The sequence below is a fragment of the Pyrus communis genome, chromosome 2 (assembly GCF_963583255.1).
Source record: "Pyrus communis chromosome 2, drPyrComm1.1, whole genome shotgun sequence".
Taxonomy (NCBI): Eukaryota; Viridiplantae; Streptophyta; class Magnoliopsida; order Rosales; family Rosaceae; genus Pyrus; species Pyrus communis.
Window position 1 is genome coordinate 29,851,315 of NC_084804.1, and position 22,710 is coordinate 29,874,024.

The 22,710-nt window shown below is 37.4% G+C and overlaps 1 protein-coding gene across 1 annotated transcript; it reads right to left on the minus strand.

Moving 5' to 3' along the window:
* Positions 1-21,158: 21,158 nt before the first annotated feature.
* On the minus strand, positions 21,159-21,826 carry LOC137725028 (ABC transporter E family member 2). Its single transcript, XM_068463640.1, has 3 exons — positions 21,707-21,826; positions 21,350-21,619; positions 21,159-21,170 (listed from the first exon to the last, which is right to left on the minus strand). Exons 1-3 carry the CDS (start codon positions 21,824-21,826, stop codon positions 21,159-21,161), a joined length of 402 nt encoding a protein of 133 aa, XP_068319741.1.
* Between the last annotated feature and the right edge of the window lie 884 nt (positions 21,827-22,710).

A 22,710-nucleotide genomic window follows, 5' to 3' on the forward strand; every position in this document is an offset into this window, starting at 1 on the left:
ACTCCCAAATCATAAGGGTTTAGGGCACAAGGTGTAGAACAACCCTAAGGGCTTACTAACTCGAGCTAAAAAGGCTACAAAACCAACTAACCACCTTGTCTCATGCATGAGATTATTATTTAACGTGAGAATCACTGTTGATGAGGTAGGACTGACCCGATCTCTGGTGGAACAATTATTACTTTATTCACAACAAAAACTAGACTTCACTTTATGGAGAACCAACAACAACAACAACAACAACAACAACAAAAAAAAAAAAAAAAAAAAAAGGGGCAAAAAATAAGCTCTTCAAACTCACTCCCACAAACTATGTTGGTGTGAATGTGCAAATTTTCAAACTATAACTCATGAATTAGTGTCAAAACAACGATACATAGAAAAGAATGAAAATAATATAAGGATATTATAAGGACAACGTGGGATTAATCTTCACCCTGTCCATTTGTTCGAACGTTTAAAATAATATAAGGATATTAACTTAAAAAGAATGAAAATTTTAGCTTACACAAAAATAAAAAATCCTAAAATCTATTTCCCACCCCAAAACTTAAATTGCACATTGTCATCAAGGTGTGGAAATAAATAAAAATAAAAATAAAGAGGCAAATTGGGACGACAAAAAGAAAAATAAAAATAAACAATTTATTTATTTATTTATTTTTATTTTTTGAGGAAGAAAGAAGATTAAATTAAGGAGAAACCTCGGAGACACCCAAGGCATCGAGAATCATACAAGAGAGCATTTTTTGATTGGGTAGGAACACACCCAAAACAAATATATAAATTAGTACAATTATGCCCAAGAGAAGTGATGGCATCTGTTGTGAGGTTTGCTTCGTTGTAGACATGATTCCATTCTACCAGCTCAAACGAAGAGGCAAGCCATTTAATGTCCTCAACAATGGACCTAATTCTCCATGGTACTGCACACTTTCTAGAAGCTGCATTAATGACCACCTTCGAGTCTCTTTCCACCAAAAATTTCCTGATTTGAAATTGTTTGGCCAAAGGAGAGCCTGAGCTTCTATCATGGCGATAATGTTTGGTCCAAGATGTTGAGCACTCACGAGAGAAGGTTGCCACTGTTGATTTTTGATTATAAAACCTCAGCAGCAGAAGTGTCCTACACTAATCCATCAAAATTGAGCTTATAAATGTCTTCTGCAGGCGCTTTCCAACTAATGGTGTTGCTTGAGATCTTAGTCTTCCTTGGTTTCTGTTTCAAATTAGCCTTCAAGAACTCTTTACCAATTGTAGCTAATGCCATCACATAGCGAGTTGGATGAGGTTTAATCTATTTATTTAATCTATTTAAAAATAAAATTATTTCTATTATTCCACATATGACAACAAAGAATTAGGATTTTACTAAGATTAGAAAGATCATCTTCATATAACGCTAACATCCCCATTAACCAATCATTCATATTTGTAATGGATGAGGGTGGAGACATGTTATTACAAAGCTTCCAAGCTTCTTGAGCATGAGTAAAGTAAACAAAAGGTGTAGTTGATCCTCCTCTACAATATTGCATAGGGGCAAAGAGTTTGACCATTATTATGATACTTATTCTTTTGAATGTTGACAATCTATTTCTTATAAGCAACCAAGCAAAAAATTAACTTTATGTGGAATAATAAATTTCCACACTTTTTTAGTAACTCTTTGAAAGATTTATTGTGGGTATCATCAATTTGAATCCAAGCAGCAGATTTAATTGAGAAATTTTCATTAGGTGACGGTCCCTAGATAAACTCATCCTTCATATCTCTTAAAGGGATAGGGATGCCAAAAATTTTATTTGCCACATCATTAAGCAGCAATTGAAGAATTAACTCCTTTTTCCACAATTTATCTACCATCACATCACTAACTTTCAGATTTAAATGTAAAGAGTTTATTAATTGATCTTAAATGAGTGTAGACAGTAGAAAAGGAAAAACCCAATCATGGGACTAAAACAATATGTTTTGACCATTTCCAACAATCCATCTCATTCCTTTTTAAAGGATAGGTTTACTAGCCATAACTCCCTTCCAAGCCATAGACTGATTTTGTTTACACTTCACACTACAAAAGGTTTCATTTCTTAGATATTTTGCCTTCACAATTTTAACCCACCAATTGTCATTATCTGAAATAATTTTCCAAGCAATCTATGCAAGGAAGGCAAGATTAAAATCTTCATCTTTTGTAATCCCCAATCCCCATAAAGACTTGGGCAAACATACATCTTTCCAAGCCATAGGGGAGAAATTAGATTTTTATTCCAGAGAAATTTCCTACACTGTCTATTGATGGCTTTGGTAACTTTCGGGAGGCATTTAAAGCAAGCCATAGTATGATTGGGCATACTAGCAAGGCTTGATAAAGTATTAGTTTTCCAGCCAGCAAGCTTATTCTGGATTCTCATGATGAATTCTTTAGCATTAGCAGGGTCTTTCCAAAATATAATATTATGAGTGCCTAGATTTTTACCAATTGTTATCTTATATATGTTAAATATGCAATATGTTCGCAATGTCATTTCTGATTACATTAGAAGTATTTTGAGAAAAGTATTAAGGATGATTTACGTAAATTGATTTTCTGAACTGAGACTTCAACAAAAACATTAAGGGTTTTCTTGATGCCTCTTGCACTCTTGTAGACGCTCTTACCAAAAATTAAACAGTCGTCTGCAAACATCAAGTTAGACACTATGACCAAAAGGAGAAGAGAGCACCAATATGGTTAAGTTCTTTCAGCAGGAAAGTTAAAGTGTATAATAAGTGGCTCCATGCAAAGGATAAGAATATAGGGGGGGACAAGGGGTCGCCTTGTCTAATACCCCTCGTGGGGTAAAAATAAAAAAAATAAAAAAACCCTGAGGAGTCCCATTTAAAAGAATCGAGAAATAAGAAGAACTAATACATTCCATGGCTCTCTCGATCCAAGTAGCGTGAAAGCCAAATTGTTTTAAAGTGCATTTGACAAATTGCCAGTCCAAGAGATCATAGGCTTTTTCCAGGTCAAGTTTAACAGCGATTTGACCCACCCTGCCCTCTTTCAATTTAAAACTAGTAAAAAGTTCATCAGCAATCAAGATGTTATCATGAATAGATTTTCCAGGGCCAAAAGCTCCTTGGTTATTTGAGATTCATCGCTTCAGTAGAGTCTTGAGTCTAGTTACCATAATCTTTGTTATTATATGATAACTACCATTACACAGACATATAGATCTAAAATGATCCACCGTTTCAGGGTGATCAACCTTGGGTATTAGAACAATATTAGTATGATTATTAATTAACAATTCAGGCTGATCCATGTTCAAAAAAGTCTTTGATCATATTAACAACATAATCTTTAACATGACTCCAGCATTCATGATATAATATTAGCGTGGAGACCATCAGGACCAGGAGCTTTTAAGCTCCCAATAGCTTTCACAGTCTCAAAAATTCCAGCCTCAGTCATAGGCCTTATGAGGAAATTGTTTTGTTATTCTGAGATACAAGGATTTACAACACTTATGAAGTCATCCACCTTATCTCTACGACTTTGAAGGGTGCTGGTGAACCTTTGTTTAGACTTTTGAATAAATAAATGCTCTATTTCCCACCAGTTACCATGATCATCTTTAATTTTTATGTTTTCATTTCTTCTTTTCCTTACAGTGGCTTCGGTATTGAAGTACCTGGTATTTCTATCCCCAAGCTGTAGCCAGTTAACCTTGGCTCTTTGAGCCCAGAGAATTTCCTCATCCTTGTACAAAGCAACGAGGGAATCATTTAATTTCCTTTCCTTCTCCAACCAATCATTCCTATTAGGATTTTTCTTGCAATTCTCCTGAGCAATTGCCAATGATATTTTTTAACGGTTCACTTTGGAGCTCTTTTATCTTCTTTGTCACATTACCAAAGATATTTTTGCTCCATGTTTTTGCTTTGAATTTAAAAGAATTAGCACAAGCTCTGAACATATCACTTGGATGACCCTGAAAATTAGTCAACCAACTTTCTTTAACCAAATTGGAAAAATCAGGATGATTAAGCCAAATAGCTTCAAATTTGAAATTCGTTTGGAAGTTAGCAGTCTTGTCCAAAAAAGTTAGTTTAACTGGGCTATGGTTAGAGTCAAAAATAGGAAAGTTATGAACCCTATACTTAGGGCATTGATACAACCACTGAGAGTTGGCCATAACTCCATCAAGCTTTTCAAATATAACAGTATTGTCCTTATGACCAGTAGTCCAGGTAAGCGGAACGCATTATGACTTGAGAGGCCTCCCTGATTCTGGAAGTCCACAAATTGTAACATGTAGTTTGTGACTACTCTTTGACCCACCCTCCTTTTTCATTTAAACTAGTAATGGCTACCGCATCTGCATGTGCATTTAGAGTAGCATAAATACCTCTTCGGTCAACAAAGGTAGCATATTGTTTGAATAGCTCACGTTTTTCACTTGGATCATCAAATATAATATCAAAAGCCTCAAGTACTCCCCTCATTACTTCCTCATCTTCATTAGGGGCCTTTCTAGTTGTACATCCTAGTGCCATTTGTCTTAGATATTCTCCATCATAGAAACACGGAGTCTAAGCAAATGCTAGACAATGTAACGGAATGTTCATCTTTTCCCATCTACTAACCACAATTTCCTCAACATTAGAAAAATATTCGTGCACTCTATCTCTTGTCATTATATCTTTTATTTCACCAAGCATACTATCCATTTTTTCATAAATTTCACCCATTCTTTGTCCATCACCATCACTGAATTTTACCAGCAAATATATGGTATTTGTAATCTTTATGACAGAATCTACCTCATCCCAAAATCTATTACTTTGCACGAGCTCAACAACTTTGGCCGCTTGGTGCGTGTGTTTACATCTTGATTTTTAACAAATCTTTCCATGCTTTGAGAACAATTGTAGTTGCTAAGGCCTCTTTACATATACTAAGTCTCTTCAACAAAATATAATGAGATGCAAACCTAGTTTTCGCAACTTTCAATAACTCCAACTTAGAATAACTCCTGAACATGGTCGAAGCATGAATATGGTTTAAATAGAACTTGACAATTGACTTTCCTTTTTTGTAAGTGCTCCTAAGCCAATCAAAATTTTCTACTAGATCTTTAAAAATGAGATTTAATGTATGAACAACACATGGAGACCAAAAGATATGTTTGTGTACCTTTTGAATTTCTTGTCCGGAAGCAACACAATTCTTTGCATTATCGGTTACAACTTGAATGACATTGATTCCCCCCACTTGTTCAATTTCTTTAAGCAAATAATCAACAACTCTTTACACCACTTTTTGTTACTCCTGAAAAATCATCTGCCTACAAGAACTTTTTGTTACTCCTGAAAAATCATCCGCATACAAGAACATACATCCTCGACTGTTTACTGCAACAACATTAATGAGTGGATTGTACTTCATGTTTGACCATCCATCTGACAATATGGATACCTCGTGTGTGAGCCATGTCTCTCTAACAGGTTTCAACTCATTTTCAATACCAGTTTTGCATGCATCAAGTAGAGTGGTTCTATCTCTTTCATACCTAAGAGCCTTGTACCCTTTAGGTCCATTGTTTACGGCAGTGACCATCTCATGGAATTGTGGATTCCTCAATATATATATTGAACAGTATGGCATTAGTAGAAAACACTCTAATAACCCTCATGTCAACTGCTTCTCTAGCTATAGTTAGCATCGCTTATTGAATCGGGTTTGTTGTTTCAACTTTGCCACCACCCTTGATATTTTCCTCCTATCGTGCTTTGTTTCTCAAATTTTGAAGTAACTCAAAATTTTTCTGAAGTACACCACAACGAGCAATATTTGCACTTTTTTAGACTAGCAGACCTAAAGTAAAAAAAGTAAAAGAAAATAATAATAATAATAATAATAATAATAATAATAATAATAATAATAATAACAATAACAATAATTAATGAATAAATAATAATTTTTGAAATATAATTAGTACCTATGAGATGATAACTAATGCGAGTTGTAGAAAATTCGTATGCCTTCTTGCAGTAATTACATCTCCATTGTTTTGTCTTACCCGATGTCTCAAAAATGACTTCACTTACTAATAGGGGTTTCACCCTTGTTTTAGCATTTTCGGGCAGTGAAGTTTGTTGCGGAGTCCGCCTTGATGATTGAGGTTGATTCGGTATATTCCTTGATTGTTCAATTTCTGTGCAAACATCTTCTTCATTCTCGTTGGATGAGAATGAGTTGATATCATGTTGGGGTATTTCTGGTTCCTCTATTCTTCTGTTGCCGAAAACCTCTAAACAACAATTGTGCATAAATTTATACTCATATTTGTTTATTAGGTTAAATGTATTTTGTAAGACATATACCTAAGGACCTTAACCATTCGATGCATGTACCATATTTATTTTCGATGCATTTATGCAGTCATGTTCTTTGTTTTTATTTTGATGCATGTACAAACCATGTTTGTTTTTATTGCGATCCATGTACCCAACCATGTTCTTTGTTTTTATTTTGAGGCATGTACCAACCATGTTTGTTTTTATTGCGATTCATGTATCCAACCATGTTACAAATCATTGCTTACAAATAATTGCTTACAAATCATCAATGCTACAAAGTAAAAATGATTGCTCATAATAAGTAATACTATAAAATATAATTATAAAAGTATTATTATCAATATTTTTATACACAAACTAATTTACATTCTTTAATGAATTTAAAAGGAATCGAACTGAAAACCGTACTGTCTATGTGTGCTCTCTGGCGAATTATACCTTAGGTTCACTAACCGAATCGAACTGCGAACTCAAACCGTACTCTATATCTGGCAACTATGATTTAGATCATGGATTATTTATTTATTTATAGCATTTAAACTTTCTAAGATTTCGGTCTATATTTGGTGGTTTTGTGATTCATGGTTGTATTTCGATTTTTGAGTTTTTCTTCTTTCTCTCTTTAATACTTTTCATGTGTATTCACTTGGGAAAAATACTTAAGTCTTAATGATTTTAATGCTGCAGGATATATTTTCTTCTGGAGTCATAAAATCTGCAACAATTTTCCAAGTATACAAGGAGGTTGCTGGCCTTTCAGGGCTTCACCTTGCTTACAAAGACAACACTGCAGCATACAAAGGTTTTTTATTTCCCATTTTGCCCTTTTTTTATATACTGTTACATTTATGTTTTTGTTCTCTTGACAAGTGCACAGAAAATGCAATATTTAATGAAAAGACGTATGAATAAGGTACATGTATAACAAAGGTGAGCATAATGGATTGTACAGTACATTGCATAGCTTTAACATGTGTTTGCATTTTCATGATGTAGTTTAGATTTCTGTTCCATATTAATTTCATATTTCATATTAAAGAATGTGGAGTTAATTAAAATAGGAGAAAATCATTTAGTGCTCTAGCGGTTTTGATGATGGTGTTCTGGATGTTTGAGGAGATTTGATTCAAATTTATGGATTTGGGTAAGAAACTAATAACCCTTAATCTTTTCTTTCGGTTTTAAGAGCTAAAATTGACATGCCTGTGCTTCTCTTTGTGAGATATAAGAGATTGAGAAATTTTTTGTTTACTGTTCTGTGGTGGGAGGGTACTGTCAGGTACAACAGATTGAGGAATTTTAATCAATTTGATAAATTAAAAATTGAGAGTTGGCAATCTACACCAAAAATTGGTAACTAAATTGGCTAATAGGTTTTCAATTCCATGTTATTATTTTCTATGATGATTTTTTTTTTTTGCCTTTTTTTGGACATTTTTTTGTTTCTGTGTATGGTTTAAGAAAATTGTACGTGGTTTCTTAGTCGTTTGACATACTACTGTTTTTATTTTTATTTTTTAGTTTTTCCTGTAGCGAAAGGATTGTTTTGTTGCAAAGAGCAATGCTGTGCTCCAATATGTTTGGGGCTTGGAGCTAGTTCTTTCAAGTTTGGGTGCTGTGAGTTTTAATTCCATAAGCAAAAGTACCCTTAACTGGCTGCGTTTGGACTCTCAAGCTGTATATTGCCCTGTTATTGTTCACGAATATTCGAATAAGCGTTCTAATTTCATAGGGACAGCTGTTAGGCAGCATCTTCAATGTTTGTGGTGGAAAATGGAATCTGCAACCGATAAGGCCAAGTATAGACACTGGTACCATGTTTGGTTGGTTTATTCTGCTTTTTTGTTCTTCTGAATTCTTCTCTTCTCTGAACTTATGAAAGAATTCCTGATGATGTAACAATGTTTTACACATCATTAAACTCGTCCACTTCCGTTGGGGCAGAAAAAGGTAAGTTTTATTCTTTTAATTATAGTATTCTATATATTCATTTATTTCCTGTCTTTTAACAGGTTGAAAAGCAATGTGATCACTTCTATTCCGTTACAATAACCGAAGCGGAAGCAAGAGCTGAATTTGTCTGCCAAGGGCAATCGCTTGCGAAGGTGTTAGAAATAGCTTCCTAGTTGGAGTCTAGATATGATTGTAATCCTAATTATAAGTGTATTCCTATATTGTAGGGATAGTACCTTGTTGTGCAAGGCATGTAATTGTATATATTTTCTTTCTTCACGTATTAATGAAATATACTTTCAGCCACACATTCTTTTTCTACATGGTATACAGAGCAGGTTGCAAACCCTAGCTTTTTTTCTCCAAACCGCAATTTTTTTTCGGCAGTCATCCCTGCCGTTTCTCCTTTCTCATGGGAGACTCTTCTTCCGATGGCCCCAACCCTTTTTATCTTCACCATTCCGACCATCCCAACCTTGTTCTTGTCTCTAAGAAGTTAAATGGAGATAATTACACAACCTGGGCACGCGGGATGCACATCTCCTTAAGCGCCAAGAATAAACTTGGTTTTATCACAGGTGATATTGCCGAACCTGACCTTGCCGATGATCCTGATGCTCACGCCTCTTGGAGGCGCTGCAATGATATGATCCTTTCATGGATCCTTCATTCCCTGGAGCCCGATCTTGCCGAATCCGTTCTCTTTTCCACCACCGCTAAGGCTGTTTGGGACGATCTTCATGAACGTTTTTCACAATCCAATGCACCCCGTATCTTCCACCTGAACCGTGAAATTGCCACCATCTCCCAAGGGTCCTCTTCGGTTTCCACCTACTTCACTCGCCTCAAAGGTCTTTGGGACGAGCTTGCCTCCTATAGTGATGCATGTTCTTGTTCTTGTGGCACCCAACATGATCGCCAACACCTTATGCAGTTTCTTATAGGTCTCAATGAATCGTTTGCCGCCGTTCGGGACCAAATTCTTCTTATGAATCCTTTGCCCACAGTCCGCCAAGCTTGTTCCTCTGTTTCTCAAGCCGAAAAACAACGTGCACTAGGTTTTTCACGTACTGCCGAGCCCCCTGCTGCCATGGTGGTGCGTAGCTCTCCTCGGTCTTCGTCCGATCGGCCTCCTCTACATTGCACCTATTGCGGTTATGACTTTCACACCCGTGATACTTGCCACAAGCTTCATGGGTATCCGGTTGGACATCCTCTCCATGGTCAGCCGTGGAGACCTCCCCGCCGATCCTCCACTTCCGCAGGTTCTGCTCGCAGCAACTATGCTGCCTCTCGGCCCATTCACAGCTCCGCAAGCCACTCACTCCCATCTGCTAATCATGCACATCAGCCTATGTTGGATGATCTCCTTCCGCACCCTGGCCCACCAGCCCATCACACGCCGCAGCCCACTTTGCATGATCTACAGGTTGCCATGCCCCATCTTTCTGCCGAACAGCATCATCGTCTCCTTGCTGCCCTCAATGACAACCCGGCATCTCCTCCTCAGGCTAATATAGTTTCTCGTGATCACCTTGCCTCAGGTTTGTTTCCCGTGGCTTCTCATCATGGTCCATAGATCATTGACAGTGGCGCCACGAATCATATCACTTCCTCCGCTTCATGTTTGATTAATACTTCTGCTTCGCACATGCCACCTGTTTCTTTGCCTAGCGGTGACACTGCTCCAATTACTTTAACTGGCACTCTTCGTTTAAATTCTTTGATTGACTTGGAAGATGTTTTATGTGTCCCCAATTTTAAAGTGGACCTTTTATCGGTTGGTAAGCTTACAGATGGTTTATCGTGTTCCGTAACATTTTTTCCTTCTTGGTGTGTTTTGCAGGACTTGGTTTCGAAGGCGATGATTGGTGTGGGTAAGCGACGTGGTGACCTTTATTACCTCGTGGCCCTTACCTCCTCCCTTCCCACCCGTCAACCACTATGCAACCTCATCACCATCCCATCCTCATTATGGCATCGCCGTCTTGGTCACCTTTCTTCTAGCCGTTTGCAAATTTTAGCCTCTAATTTCCTTAATTGTTCATTTGATTCTAGTCATGTTTGTACTGTTTGTCCTTTGGCAAAACAAACTCGTCAACCTTTTGGTTTAAGTTCAATTTCTACAACTTTTCCTTTTGATTTAATTCATTGTGATATTTGGGGTCCGAATCGTCAATCTTCCCTTACTGGTGCTCATTATTTTTTGACTATTGTGGATGATTTTTCCCGCTTTACGTGGGTCTTTCTCATGACGCACAAATCTGATACTCAACAACTAATCAAATCCTTTTTTGCCTATGTTAATACCCAATTTCACACTCAAGTTCGAAGCATTCGTACCGATAATGGGGGAGAATTTGTTTCTCTTCGCAATTTTTTTTCTGATCATGGGGTTCTTTTTCAAACTTCTTGTGTTTACACTCCGCAACAAAATGGCGTTGTTGAACGCAAACATAGGCACCTCCTTGAAACCGCTCGCGCCCTTCGTTTTCAATCACACCTTCCCCTCAAATTTTGGGGTGAATGTGTTCTTACCGCTGCTTATACCATCAATCGTCTCCCTACTCGACTTTTACATAATAAATCTCCTTTTGAGGTCCTCCATACTACAACCCCATCCTATGACCATTTTCGTGTCTTCGGTTGCCTTGCTTATGCCACCTCTATCCATCCTACCACAAAATTTTCTCCTCGGGCCCAACGATGTGCTTTCATAGGTTACCCTCTTGGCCAAAAAGCATACAAATTATATGACTTAGAAACTCACCGCACCTTCACCAGTCGAGATGTTATTTTCCATGAAGATTCCTTCCCTTTTGCTGCCACGTCCCCACCTACCCAAACCCCCACACCTTCTCTTCCCATTCCCCCTTTCCCGGACCTTCCCTATCCCCCTTCTCTTGGCCCCACGTCCCCTTCACCTCCTCCTCCCGTACCCATTCCACTGCTTCCTGTCACCGACCCCATCTCTCCTCTTCCTTCCTCCACTTCTATGCCACCCCCTTCTCCCATTTTAGTCCCGGCCCCACCTGTCCCTCCCTCCACCGACATTGACCCCTCATCACCCTCGGCCCCTCTTAATCCCTCCTCACCCACGGCACCTCCACCTCCTTTACCAACCACTCGCACCTCATCTCGCACTCACCATCCCCCGTCCTATTTAAAAGACTATGTTTGCTCGCAAGTGATTTTGCCTCCACACCCATCGTCTTCGCAACCCAGTTCTGTTAAAGGTACGCGATATCCACTTTGTAATTTTATTTCTTACCACCGGTTATCTCCCCATCATCTTTCATATATTTACGCTGTCAGTCGGAGTTTGGAGCCATCTTCTTTTGCAGAGGCTGCTCGTGATCCTAATTGGCATCGTGCCATGAATGAGGAGCTTGAGGCTTTACATGCCAACGGTACTTGGACCTTGACTCCCTTACCTCCTGGCAAAGTTCCTATTGATTGTAAATGGGTGTACAAACTAAAGCATAATTCTGATGGTTCTATTGAGCGTTACAAAGCTCGCTTGGTGGCTAAGGGTTTCACTCAAGCCGCAGGTATTGATTATCATGACACTTTTTCTCCTACTGCCAAGATGATTACAGTGCGTTGTCTTCTTGCCCTTGCTGCTAGCCAGTCTTGGTCTCTCCATCAGCTTGATGTTAATAATGCTTTCTTGCATGGTGATTTGGATGAGGAAATTTACATGTCTCCTCCTCCTGGTCTTCGGCGACAGGGGGAGAATCTTGTATGTCGCCTCCACAAGTCTCTTTATGGTCTCAAGCAGGCTTCTCGTCAATGGTTTGCCAAGTTCACTAGTGCCATTCTTTCTGCCGGATTTCACCAATCCAAAGCTGACTACTCACTGTTCACCAGAAAATCCGGTACTTCTTTCACAGCCTTGCTCATTTATGTAGATGATATTGTGATTACAGGCAATGATGTTGGTGCCATCGATTCTCTGAAGTCTTTTCTTCGAGATCACTTTCGAATAAAAGATCTTGGTGATTTAAAATATTTTTTGGGTATTGAGGTTTCTCGATCTCAACGTGGGATTTATATTTCACAACGAAAGTATGCACTGGAGATCCTCAAGGATTATGGTTTTCTGGGAGCACGACCGATTGCTTTCCCTATGGATGATACAAAACTATCTGATCAAGGAGAACTTCTCAAGGATCCTGAAAAGTATCGGCGGTTAATAGGACGATTAATCTACCTCACCATCACTCGGCCGGATATCACATATTCTGTGCATGTTTTGAGCCGTTTTATGCATGAGCCACGTGTACCTCATATGGATGCTGCGCTTCGTGTTGTTCGTTATTTAAAGTCTACACCAGGACAAGGTTTATTATTCCGTTCAGACAACCACACCAAGTTGGTCGCATTTTGTGATTCTGACTGGGCAGGTTGTCCTATCACTCGTCATTCAACTTCTGGGTATTGTGTTTTCTTAGGCAATTCTTTGATTTCGTGGCGGACGAAGCGACAGAAAACTGTTTCACTTTCTTCAGCTGAGGCCGAATATAGGGCTATGGCCGGTGCTTGTTGTGAGTTAGTTTGGCTTCGGTATTTATTAAAGGACTTGAACATTCCTTTGGATGGTCCTTCTGCTTTATTTTGCGATAATAAAGCAGCGTTACATATAGCTGCTAATCCTGTTTTTCATGAGCGGACTCGTCACATTGAGATGGATTGTCACTTTATACGAGATAAGATTGCGGATGGCACAGTCACAACCAAGTATGTTGGTACGGCACACCAGTTGGCAGACTTATTCACCAAGCCTCTCGGGAAGGATAAGTTTTCGACTATGTTGCGCAAGTTGGGAGTTCTTGATATCCACTCTCCAACTTGAGGGGGAGTGTTAGAAATAGCTTCCTAGTTGGAGTCTAGATATGATTGTAATCCTAATTATAAGTGTATTCCTATATTGTAGGGATAGTACCTTGTTGTGCAAGGCATGTAATTGTATATATTTTCTTTCTTCACGTATTAATGAAATATACTTTCAGCCACACATTCTTTTTCTACAGAAGGCAAGTTCAAGGTTAAATCTTATTAGCTCTCTTCGTACACGGTTTAACCGGAAAGTTGTTAGTTTATAAGTGTATATGCTGAAATGTTATAAGAACTTAGAGTAGAACTCAGTTTAAATGTCAGCCCTTAGATCATAGTCTAAGTATGCAGCTAAGATAAAATCTTAGAGTAAGTGATAGTTTATGTCATGTCTCGTTACCTTATAGGATAGATGAATGAAGGGCTAGATTTGAATGATGTAACAAAGGAATATTCTATTGGCTTTCACCTCAATTAGGATTAGAAAAAGGGATTTGCTAGACACTAGCGAGTTGAGTTCACACCTCGCTAACCACGTCTGTTTTTTTTTAAACGATAGCACTAATGCTTCTTGTGGGTCCCCTCATTAACTGATTTTAAAAAAGAAAGGGACATTTGGATCTGGGTCTGAAAAATCAAAATTCTGTTAGGTCTAATATTACCTTTTCTCCATTTTTATTTTTAGTTTTATTTTTAAAAAATATTATAGATAGATTAAAATCTTCTAATTTCATGCATCTTCTAATTCTAAGAAATATACTTAATTTATTCTAACAAAAAAAAAAAAAAAATACACTAAGACAAACTCATATGCAAAACATATGATCGAACTCAAGTAACAAATACATGAATGTACATTATACCTATAGATATGAAACCTAAATAAAAGGTACAAATTAAAACATAATATATCTACAAGTAAAACACATTAATCTGTGATACAGGTTAATCATAAAAAAGAATCTGTCATATAAGTAGATAAATACAATTAACTTGTTGTGGATTATAAAAATTAAAAATAAATTTATGAATGAGGTTTAAAGCAGGAAGAACAAGAACAAGAAATAACAAAAGGAAAAAAAAATAAGAACAAATAATTAAAGAGATAATGAGAAAAAAAAAATTTATAACAAATTTTGTCATTAAATAGAGAATTCTTGATAATAAAATAATCATAAAATGAAGGGATTGAACTAATTTTAATAAAATGAACTATTTCTAATATTAACTTAAAAAAAATTAAACTTATATCAAGTTTTTGGTAATATCCACTTGATTTGGGGACTTTATTTTCTCAGAAAGAAACATATTTTATTTAATTACTTGCAAAAAAAGATTTATAAGATTCATGTAAAGTTGAAACTTAATGAATGGCATCATGGAAATCGTTCAAACAATATCATGAAGGAGCACTCAAGCTGTCTTTAGAATTTCTTCCAAATCATACTTACAAAAGCAAAATATGAAACAGACAAAACAAGAACAAAACAACCAGTGGTCACCTTTTTGTTTTCGTAACCTTCGGCCGCTACAGTAACGTTTCGGGATGTCTACTCTGTCACTTATCACTTAATCTCCGTGCAGTTATAATAAAGAGATGGTGGCATAACCGTGCAGCTACAAATGGAGGGTGTGTGTGGACTGTGGACTATTAAGTGGAAAGGGAAGCAAAAGATACGCAGAGAAAGAGAGAGAGATGGGTTTTAAATCCGAGGGTAGAGTAAGGAGAGGAAGCAAAAGCAAGAGTGATAATCAATGGTAGTGGAGAGAAAAATGTCATTGCTAGGGTCAAATACACTCACCCATTTTCTCTTAATTCTACTGGAGGAAAGTAATAATGTCTATGTATTATGGTGTGGGTCTCATCCCCACTGATCACCTTCTCCCTCTAACATTTAACAATTTAACTCACTAACGCTATCTTATGTCTCAAATATTTTTTTTAATACTAACAATATATTTACACACTAAAAGGAAGAGAATATATTGATTATGAACTCATCACACTCAAAATTCGAACCTAAAACTGCTTGTAAGAGAAATATTACTAAACAATATCACTAATAAGTGGCAAACATTTTTTCCTTACCGCCATGTCTTATATTTAAGAAATCAGACCAACATAGTCCACAACTTATGAAGTCTAGAGTGATTATTAGTGGAGGTAAAATTGACATTGTTTGGTACTACTACACTAATTGCACTCACTTTTTCTCCGCTACTACTTCTAGTCCTTTTAAAATACAAAATCGTTCTTTTCAGTTTACCTTAAGAGTTATATATGTGTGTATTATATATATATGTTTGTACCATACTTGATCAATCCCGAAACAACTAAACACCGGTCAACAGTATACCATCAAGGAACCACAAGACTTTTCCTCCAACCAGGAGGCCAATCACAACGCGACATGTGTCGGTATCAGAGACCAATCACAACACAACACGTGTCAATGTTAGAACAAAGCTAGAAACTCTCTCCTATAAAAGGGGATCATTCTCCCACAATAATCCCTAATGTCATTTGTACTAAACTATTCACTAGAACTCACTAAAAGAGAGCTTGAACCTATGTATTTGTGTAAACCTTTCACAACTAATGAGAACTCTTCTACTCCGTGGACGTAGCCAATCTAGGTGAACCACGTACATCCTGTGTTGTTTGCTTCCCTATCTCTATTCATTTACATACTTATCCATACTAATGACCAGAGCAATCTAGTGAAGGTCACAAACTTAACACTTTATGCTGTACCAAAATCCTCGCCGATTTTGTACATCAACAATATATATATATATATATATATGTAGAAAAATGGCACATAGTTAAAGTCTTAAAGTCCACTAACTATCCATTAAATTCATGTTGGAGTTTTTTTTTTTTTTTTTTTCTCTGGCCAAACTATTGTAATACTTTAGGTAGGGGCAAGTGGAAAACTCGTGGCATTTGAGATAAGGTAACACCTTAGAATTATGAGATTGGTTTATTGATTGACTTGTTGACTAGAAGTCTTCCCTGCACAATGTGGAAGTAAGCAGATGACAACGGGTCACATTCACAGCCCACTAGATTTTGGGATTTGAAAAATAAGAAAAGGAATAAGAAAAGGAATAAGAGTGCTGCCTGCCAAAGAGAAGCACTTAAATTTGGAATAGAAAATGTCACTATGTATATTATCTAAAATAATAAGATTTTTTTTTTAAAAGTCACACAAATTTATACACCTTTTTTAAATTTGTCATATGAACTAAAATTTTAAATGATTTGTCATGTTAAGTTTTGAAAATCATTAATTTGTCATCTCATCCTAACTTTGTAAGGTTTTCCATCCAATGTTACTTTGGATATTTCAAAGTTATTTCAGATATTTCAACTACCCACGTGATCCCCTTCAAGATTATTTTGGACATTTTAAGGTTATTTTTGACATTTTAACACTTTGTTTTAATGGACATTATTTATCTACACTAGGACGTACAATAAATAATAATTTTGTGTATTTTAATTTTAGGTAAATTTTTTCTTGTGGATTGTGGATTTGCAAATCGTCACCAATTTTTAGATCTGTTTCGAGGTGTTCAATACGTCTCCACGATTTTACTGATAATGATCGTGACCCCATAAATGCCAATGAGTTGTTCAACCTTCGACATGCTTCCTTGAGAAACGTAGTGAAGATGATATTTGGTGTATTTAAATCTCGATTCACAATTTTTAAGTCTGAGCCTCCTTTTCCAATTAAAACACATGTAGAGTTAGTGTTAGCTTGTGTAGGGTTGCACAACCTTCTTCACAAGGAGTGTCGTTTTGATGAATTTCCAATTGAACAAGAAGATGATGAAACTAAAGATGAAGAAAATGATGATGAACTGGGTAATCAAAACTCAAGATCAACAACGTCAGATTTCTAATGCATGGCGAGCTAGTATTGTGGATGCAAATTTCTTCCTCCTTGATCTTGGACAAAATTGTACTTACAAAACAAATAACACCTTAGGTTAAAGCCAAGAGACTCACGCGCCCACGATGAATTTGGGAGAGGGGGGCTTTGGACCAAGAACCTCTGATACCAAAGTGAAGGCCACGGAAGCAGGCTGGGCTACTCAGCGAGAGCAGGCTGGGCTGAGAGTAAGATGCTCGACAAGAGCAGGCTGGGCCGCGAAAGCAGGTTGGGCCACGGGAATGGGCTGCTCGGCTCGACAACGCATTGGGGTCGTGTTGGATTTGGGCAGCATAGGCTGATTTGCCTTAAGCTTGGAGTGACACGGTTTGGATCGTGGCCTTGGCGCCGTGGGCTTTAGATGGCACGACAAGCTTGGATGACACGGCTTAGGCCGTGGTGGTGGCGCCATGGACCTCGCCGTGGGTGGCTACCGTGGTGGCCACCAAGATGGTATTGCCATGGTGGTGCCGCACCACTTATTGTCACGTTTAGCCTTGTGGATCACCGTGGTCCCATCTCCTGAATATTGGAATTTTCTTTTGTTGAAGTTTCCAAATTTCTAACCATTTTACTTTTCTTTTACGTTTTACCAAAGAATTTTTGCAAATAAAAAATTCTAAAAATAAGAATGTACGAAAAATCTACAAATGGACAAGAAAATAGAAAACCTTGGATGTGAGAGTCTTCTTCGAGTGTGGGACTCAACTCTCAATGAAAGCACCAATTTGTGGATGTAAATTTCTTCCTCCTTGATCTTGGACAAAATTGCACCTACAAAACAAATAACACCTTAAGTCAAGGCTAAGAACTTCACGCCCCCACGATGATCTTAACACCTTGATCTTGACATTTTAAACTTTTGGCTGGCCAAAAAATATCTATCTTTGCTGGAATATGCAAATAAAATGCAAATTGACAAAAAAATTGAAAGAAGCAAAGCAAATTACAAAACCTTAAACCAAATGATAACTTGGAAATGGAAGCAAATGTGAACTGTTTTTAATCATTTAGGTTCAAATGATTGGCAGGAGAAAGGGCCATTCTTTGAATCAACATGATAAAAAACAGAACATGATTTAGGTGTTCAAATCACCGAAACTGAGAAAAACAAATTACGAAAAAATTTGAGAAAAACAATTAAATTGAAATGCACAGAACAAAACAAATTGAGAAAAACACTTAAATTGACAAAACACTTAAATTTCTTTATGCACAGAAGCAAAGCCAAGCACAAAACCTTAAACCAAATCACAGCCTGGAAATGTCAGAGCTTCAAAGCATAGACATACTCTAAATCAAATATAATTAAAGCTAATCAAACGTAATTAAAGCTTATTAAAACAAATAAGAACTTGGAAATAGAAAAGCAGCATAACAAAAAAACGAAGAAGCAAAGATTGAAGATGGAAAAGGAACCTGCAATTAGGTTCTCGAGACGCAAAGAGACCAAGAGAGCGACAAAAAAATACAATGCAAGAAACCCTAATTTCTTAGCAAAAATCATGAACAGTTAAAACCTAGGTTTATTCGAACAGTAACTTAGGAATTGAAAGAAAGCTTACCCTTTGAATCGAAGGGAAACCATCAACAAAAGGCTTCAATCACTACCTTTGCATGTTCGATTGATCAGTAAAATACACAGAATAAGAGTTACATCACATAGCAATAAATTAGAGAGAATTCGAAGACAAAAGGAGATTTGAAATGTGTAAACCTCACAAACGTCACAAACCCTAGAATTCTTGCCGACCAAAATCACAATTTCGAATCTGAAGCTGCATGATATGAATAGAGTCTGTAAACCTAATCCTAAAGCACAAAAGATTTGAAACAACCCTAGGTAGAGCTTTCGAAACCAACCCCTTTCTCTCCCTCGAATCGTACACCCCCTGTGACTGTCTGCCTGCAAGCCGCATGCCTTCCTCTCACCAAATTCCTATCTCTCTCCCTCCCTGTCTCTCTTCTCTCTCTGCTCACTCGCTCGCTCGCTCTCTCTCTCCTGATGGCATGCTCTCACCGAGTCCCATTGCAGCTTAGAAAGAAAGGAAATGAAAGTCTCTACACACCCAACCCGTTCGAAACCCTACAGATTAAAATGACCATCGCACCCTTGCCTTTCCACGATCATCAACACGCTGCATGAAGATCAGCGGCAGAGACAGTCAGTGGCAGCCTCGTAAATAAAGTCAAATTCGAGTCCAACGACTGTTCGTTTGTACAGTGCAATTGAAAAGCCTTCTTTAGATTAAAGTAATATTTTAAGTCATGAAATTTAGGTCTTGAGTAACATTCACTGTTTATAGACTTAAATTTTGTTTTTTAGTAAACTTAAATATTTGAGTTTGGGGCCTCAGTACTATGGTCTAATATTCATTTTCACTTGAAAGTGAGAGATCTTAAGTTCGAATTTCGTGGATGGTGAATTCGATACCAAATTAGGTTGCTCATTATGTGGCATAGCCGAACTCCCCCTCCCCCTAGAGTAAAATATCAATGTACTAAAAAAAATTTGAATTTGGATCCAAAAACTGAGGTTGGTCTTATGGAGAATTTACACGTGAAAAGCCGTAATAAATTATCTATACTAAAGCTCAATAAGGAAAATAAACACAGTTTCTAAGTACAGTGAAGGACAAAAAAGCCCCTGTTTCACTATCATTTTTCAGTGCTATTTTTTTTAGCTACATTGTAAGACTATCTCCAACAATGGCTTATAACCTAAAATTCCCCTTTTTTTCCCCCAAAACCCACTCCAACACATGTGCTAAATAAAACCTAAAACCCAAAACTTAAAAGAAGGCCAAATACCAGCCCGTTTTTAGGCCAAAAGTCATTATGGGCTCTACCTGTTGTGAGTGAAACACGGGCTGTGAAACCCACTTTCCTTTCAGCCACTCTCCCACGTGCCGCACGCGCCAGGTTTGATCCCCACCCGACAGCCCCACGTGGGCTGTTCCCTGAGCAATCATTCCAATAAGTAGCCGTTGGGCTGCTTTATAGATCTAACGGTGACATTACTGGGCTGTTGGTTAATCCAACAGTCCAGGTTCAAATTTTTTTTTTTTTTTTTTTTTTTAGTTTTATATTTATGTATTTATTGAATCCAACGGCTTAGATCAAATATAATTAAATATAACGGTAAAAAAAAGATCTAACTGTCCAAATTTAAATCCAACGGCTAGAATAATTTTAAAAAATTATTTAACTTAAAATTCAACCAAAAACTCTATAAATACCTATGTATTTGTTCAAACATCCACACAAAACTCACTTTTCTCCTACAATTCTTCCAATTTTTCTTTATACCATTTATTCTCATTTCTAGAATTTTCAAGATGGCAAAAGAGCATGTTAGAGGTCGTAATTGGACCTTTGACGAGGATATTGCTTTATGTTTGGCATGGATTTTGATTAGCGAAGATGGTGCCGTCGGCACCAATCAAAATAGAAAGGTTTTATGGGGTAAAATCGTTGATAAGTTCCATGAAAACTCCAACGCTGGTCGAAGGGAAGCTGGTGGTGTTTATGATCGGTGGAAGATTATCAACAAAGCGTGCACTTTATGGAAAGGAAGCTTGGAGAGAGCCATGGTTGACATGCCTAGTGGAAGGGGCGCCTCAGAAATTGTGAGTTTATTTGTTGATATTTTAGTTGTCATGTACATAATAGTATTTTGCAACTAATTGTTTTTATGTATTTGTTGCATAGGGTGACAAAGCAATGACAATTTACAAGACAAGAACTACACCAAAAAATCAAGCTTTTAAGTTGCATCATGCTTGGAACTAGGGCTGGGTTCGGTTCCGTTCGGTTCGGTTTTTTGCGAAAACCAGAAACCGAACCGAAATTAATGTTCGGTTCGGTTTTCTATCGGTTTGTGTTCGGTTCGGTTTGTATTCGGATCGGTTTCGGCCCGGTTCGGTTTTTTTTTTTTTTCTTTTTTTACTCTATACTCGCAAGACTGATAATAAGGAAAAAGTAAACACAACTTCTAATTTTCAGAAGCAGGAAATGAAAAGAAATATATAGCCAGTTGAACCTTATGACCTTTCACCAAGTATTTCAACTAAACTACCAAACCATCTGTTGAAAAACAAGAATCTATGAAAACAATCAATGCTTATGGAGATTATTCAGGCTTCTCAAATTCATAACCAAGACATATAAAAAAGCTTACCGCATCAATGTGATTGAAGCAACCCAGCATAACAACATTACTTTTACTAATTCAATGATTTATGTCAAGAATAACAATAATTTACCTTCCCGAGGCATAGGCATAATGCAACCCTCTGCAACTCTCCACCAGAGAGATTCAGAACTTCTTGATCCATTAATTGTTCAATAACAAGAGGCTTCATCACATCTGACATGAATTGGGGATGAGTATATGAATCACGAATTTTTGAATGTAACAAGGCTCTGACAGTGGATGGAAACTTTGGACTGATTTTCTGAGGCTTGTAAGAAACATTGAATTCAGGTATCTCCACATCATAATCTTCTACAGAATCAGGTTTCAATAGACCAGCCTGAAAATTGGGCAATATGCTAACTCAACATCTGAAGCTGCAAAGTAACTATGACTGAAGAAAAAGAAGATGAAAAATAAAGAATACCAGCATACGGATGAATGTTGTCTTCCCTGTTCCATTCTCTCCCAGCATTACAATAATCTGAGAATCAGTAAATTCACATTCAACCGCACGAAGCCTGAAGTTTCCCTGAGTTTTAGTCATTGATGGGTATTTATATCGTGCATATGTCTCAATTTCCTCAGCACTTTCCTGTGGAGTCTTACACCGGCGGCTTTAGTTACAAGGTTGTTATTTGTTAAGGCTTAAGGGTTTTGTTAAAAAGATTAAAAAATTAAAAATAACCTCACAAATCCTGGAGGCATGAGGGTTCGAACCCATGCCTCCAGCTTGTAAAGTTTCATTGAAACCAACTTGGCAACAGGTTCTGTTTTGTTATGATTGTATGACTAAACTATTTATAAATATTCAAAAAAATTATATATATATATATCGGTTCGGTTTCCGAGCCTCAAAAACCGAAACCGAACTGGTCAGATTCGGTTCGGTTCGGTTTGACAATTTCGGTTCAGTTTTTTTGCGGTTCGATTTTTTTCGGCCTCGGTCCGGTTCGGTTGTCGGTTTTTTTCGGTTTTCGGTTTTTTGAACCCACCCCTACTTGGAACATCCTCAAGGATTGTCCGAGGTGGGGAACCGATGCGAACCAACAATGTGGAAGATTATTTCATAATGAAGCCCCACCCCCAAATGATGTCAATGAAGGTGTGAATTTTTCCGACAATGAAGGTGTCGAACAAACGACCCCAACTTCTTCTTTTGCAAGGCCCCCGGGTAGAGATAAGCAAAAGGAAGCAAAGAGAAAAGGGAAGTCCCAAGATCCGACATGTGCACAATTTGCTAGCGAAATGACAATAATGAACGAAATCCAGTGCCGTCGGCAAGAAGAATCGGCCCAAATGCTTTTGGCCATGAAGGAACAAGGGGATAGGGAGCAAGAAAGGTACAAAACAAATTTGATAATGGAGGACCTCGACAAATACACTCCAGAGAGGAAGAGATACTTACGTGGTAAGCAAAAGGAAATTTTA

Bases quoted from the DNA above. Each gene is read 5' to 3' on its own strand.
- LOC137725028 (XM_068463640.1), bottom strand. From the start codon at position 21,826: ATGACTAAAACTCAGGGAAACTTCAGGCTTCGTGCGGTTGAATGTGAA. The intron at 21,620-21,706 runs GTATTCTTTATT...CCCAATTTTCAG, and splicing joins CAACATTCATCCGTATGCTG to GCTGGTCTATTGAAACCTGA.